General features: G+C 36.8%; 1 protein-coding gene across 3 annotated transcripts in view; it reads left to right on the forward strand.

Annotated features, from left to right (window-relative positions):
• The window catches only part of SEC23B (SEC23 homolog B, COPII component), a 45,742-nt gene that overhangs the window by 970 nt on the left and 40,806 nt on the right, over positions 1–3,966 (forward strand). For 2 of the 3 annotated variants that reach the window (XM_019653130.1, XM_019653131.1), the window contains exons 2-3: positions 1,530–1,763; positions 3,262–3,319. In XM_019653130.1, coding sequence (XP_019508675.1) covers positions 1,543–1,763; positions 3,262–3,319 — 279 coding nt within the window. In that variant the 5' untranslated portion in view covers positions 1,530–1,542. The remainder of the gene's footprint in view (positions 1–1,529; positions 1,764–3,261; positions 3,320–3,966) is intronic. The other variant, XM_019653132.1, reaches the window with a different exon arrangement.

Here is a 3,966-nt window from a genome sequence, read left to right on the forward strand (position 1 = left end):
TCATTCAGTTATTAACCTCTTCAGATAACCTTCTCCTTTGATAATTTGATGTAAGCCATAGACCCATCTTTCTAGAAAAGTGCACATTCACTCTCATACACAACATTTTACATAAGTTTCAGAGGATTTATTGATCGTCTGAAGTCCTTTGTGGGTTATGTGCCCAGAGTTAAGACTCCATGCACTACAAGTGGTGAGGGGAAGGGGCATTGGGAAACAGGAGAGCAGGTTTTAATATATAGGTTGTAGAGGACATTGGATAGAGCCTGTACCTTTTGATAATGAGCTATTTTGAGAGAGGAAGCAGCCATTTAATGAAGCCTGCTGAGGTACTTGCTGAGAATTGTGATATTAGAACTTGCGTTCATTCCCACCTGAGTTATCTCTTTGCCACCCAGAAAGCTGCAGAAATGCCTTCTGTGTACATAGTGCTTCAGTTCCCTGCTTTTGCAAGAAATAAATACATGCCTTATGTTTCAGATGGAGCAAACATTTGGAATTTTTGTGGTCTGGCTTGTGTGTAGTAGAGTAGTAATTCATTAATTTGCTTTTCTAGCTATATTATCATAGTCCAAATTATTTACAACATGGCACTTCTCATAATAACCTAGAGACAATATTCAGCATTGTATGAAATGAGTACTAGAAGCCAGTAATATTGTAGGTTATTTAATTTGCCTTTTTCTTGAGTGGCTTGTCCCCTTGGACACTAATGGGTGAGGTGTGTTAGCTTAGATTTTAGGATGTATAAAACAGTCAGTGAAGTTGGCGATATACAGGTTTGAAAAGCTGTCTGAATGGCTGTTTTATTAACTGAAATCTTTCAAGGCACGGGCATAACAAACCATAGTGAGGAGAGAGGTTTTGGTGAGGAACTCACTTGGCATAAGAGCAAACTTTCCTTTGTAATTTTGGTGATCCCAAGTAGAAATTTGCTCAGAACTGGTGGCTGTTCCCGTTATGAATTGGATTCCCACATCAGTTTTCAGTTCTTTTCTCCACTGTTAGTGAAGGGAGAAGGGAAAGGGCACAAAATTGATCACTTGGGAAGTAAAATTAAATAGTGTTTTCTTTAGTAGAGCAAGGAAGGAACCAGATCAGGAAGGAAGATAGCTAGATGCTGAAATGGGGTTTGAGACTTACCCTTGGGCAAGTGGCCAAAATTAGGTTGGCTGAGATGGTGAGATGATATGAGGAGGTTTAAATTAGTATTCAACTACATGAAGCTTAGAGATGATCAAATGATTATAAACCTCCTGCCCCTTTTATTTATTTATTTATTTATTTATTTATTTATTTATTTATTTATTTATTTATTTTAAGTGCTAGAGAGTGTAGAGAAATTAACAGTAGTCAGAAATAACTGAAGTTAATCAGCTTTTGGGGGCAGTCAGAGGGATGGGAGATGTTGTTGTCCTACAGTGACAGGTTTTTCCAGATTAAGTGTTTAAGAAACATTTTGTTAGGTGACCTTTTTATCTTTGAAGTTTAGTTGAGAATTTCACACACAATTAAAACTTGATCTTCAGTTTCTTTCAGACTATGACAACGTATCTGGAGTTCATTCAGCACAATGAAGAACGAGATGGTGTGCGTTTTAGTTGGAATGTGTGGCCTTCCAGCCGCCTGGAGGCTACCAGAATGGTTGTTCCTCTGGCTTGTCTCCTTACACCTTTGAAAGAACGTCCAGACCTGCCACCTGTACAGTATGAACCTGTGCTTTGCAGCAGGCCAACTTGCAAAGCCATTCTCAATCCACTTTGGTATGAATTCTTTAAACACTAGTAAAAATGATGAATACAATAAAATATGACATTTCTGTGATTCTCATATAAGTGAATTTGGGCAAGTCATCAAATTTGAGATTAGTAGATGGTGAGAGTGTTAGTTGATGAGTGCTTGTAGAATCTCCTTGGCTTAATACTCCAGATAAAATTAGAATTTATGGGAATGAAATGAAGGTAGAGAGAAAGGATTTGAAATCCACTGTTTTTTTTTTCCCCTGATTTTCACTTTGTATTTGGTATTCACTCAGTTGTAGATTTTATTGGTGCCTTTTAAAGCATTTTCCCCCCAAATCCAAAAGCTTTATAGACAGTTTTCTCATATGTCCCTAGTATGGTGATGTTGTAATAGAAGAAATTTTAATTCCTAATGATTTTATTAAGTGTAATCTTTTTTCACCCCTGAGATAGTGACCTATATTTTTCTCTTAAATGTGTGCACTATTTGAAAGAATTATTAAATAGGTGAAGAGTGTCATAAATACTCTTTAAAAGATAATTTTTTATAAAGAGGGAAAATTTTTTACTTCATTTCCTCACTTTTACTTAATGTGCCCATATATAAGATACCACTTGTCCCCTTTTAAAATAATAGCCAGTGATTATTGATTTTATAAAGGTACAAAGTGTAGAAAAAGCAACTAAGGTATCTTGAACTAGTTCTAGGAAGTGTATCAACCCAGAATCATACCTACCTAAATTTTCTTCAAGTGTGCTAAGTGTGGTTAATGTCTGGGAAGTTTTCCTAAGACTATGATAAGATAACAGGGCAAAAGGAAGTAACCTATAATTTATATAAAGCATGACATTTAAAATATCTAGGAAATTGTAAAAGAAAAGAAAGGATTTACTAATTTCTCATTACTGCTGGTTTTGTTTTTGTTTTTAAGATTTTATTGGGGAAGGGAAACTGTTGGGGAATTGGGGAAGGGGAACAGGCAAGTTGTTGTCCTTTAATCTTAGTTGTGAAGGGCGCAGCTAGCTCAGCTCCAAGCCTGGTTGCCATCTGGCCACCCGTTGGCAGCTCACAGTTGCTCAGCTCAAGGTGCTGTGTTCAATCTTAGTTGCGGGGGGCATAGCCCACCATCCCACATGGGAGTTGAACTAGCAACCTTGTTAAGAGCGCACACTATAACCACTGAGCCATCCTGCCACCTGTTGGCAGCTCAGCGGCAGCTCAGCTGGGGCACAGCTCACGGGCTCATGTGGGAATTGAACCAGTGACTCTGTTGCTCAGAGCTCCCGCTGTTAACCAACTGAGCCACTCGGCCGGCCCTCACTACTGCTGTTTGAAGGAAAATTTTGTTGTACTTAACAGCCAGAACTCTAGCTGCAGTGAAAGTTTTGCATACCTTCCTCCATTCACGCACCCACACAGAAACATGTCTATTTGATTTACTAAACTTGAAGTTTACATTTGAATGCTTTCTACATTAAAAATGAAAATGTCACCTAGTTATAATTATTTTTCTCACAGTCAGGTCGATTATCGGGCAAAACTTTGGGCCTGTAATTTCTGTTTCCAAAGAAATCAGGTATGTGAATTATTTTTAAAAATATTTTCTATGTTTCATTTAAGTTGTACTACTCTGAAAAAAATTAAGTGAGATTGAATTTGTGTCTGCCTTGACAGGCAGCAGTATCTGCTGAACTCATAATGGTAACTCTTATTAAACTGAATATTGTATGTTGAACATTTGTGATTTTTCTGTTGAATAGCAACTCAGTTTCCTTATTTGGGTCCTTGTCATTTGCTGTGGAAGGGACATAGAATTCCCTTTTCTTGTAAGCTCTCTGTAGGCAGCGAATATGTTACCATAAGATAACAGATCTGTTGTTTATATTTCATTTGACTTCAATTTATTCTAGTTGGATAGTGTACATTACTGAATTTTCATTTTATGATCTTTCTAATTTTTTGGGTCCAAGTATCAATGTTGAGCTTCTTTTGATTTTAGAATTTTTAAACTACTAAACTAGAAGGAGCTCACATATGACAAAAGAGACTTCTTTAAAATGAATTGTGCTTATAATGGAGGTGTTCTAAAACTGGATTGTGGTGATCATCTTACAGCACTGTACATTTACTAAAAGTCATTGAATTGTACATTTAAAATGGGTGGATTTATGGTATATAAACTGTACCTCAGTAAAGCTGTTAGGAAAAAAAATTGTACTCAAC

The sequence above is a fragment of the Hipposideros armiger genome, unplaced genomic scaffold (genome assembly GCF_001890085.2).
Source record: "Hipposideros armiger isolate ML-2016 unplaced genomic scaffold, ASM189008v1 scaffold_195, whole genome shotgun sequence".
NCBI lineage: Eukaryota > Metazoa > Chordata > Mammalia > Chiroptera > Hipposideridae > Hipposideros > Hipposideros armiger.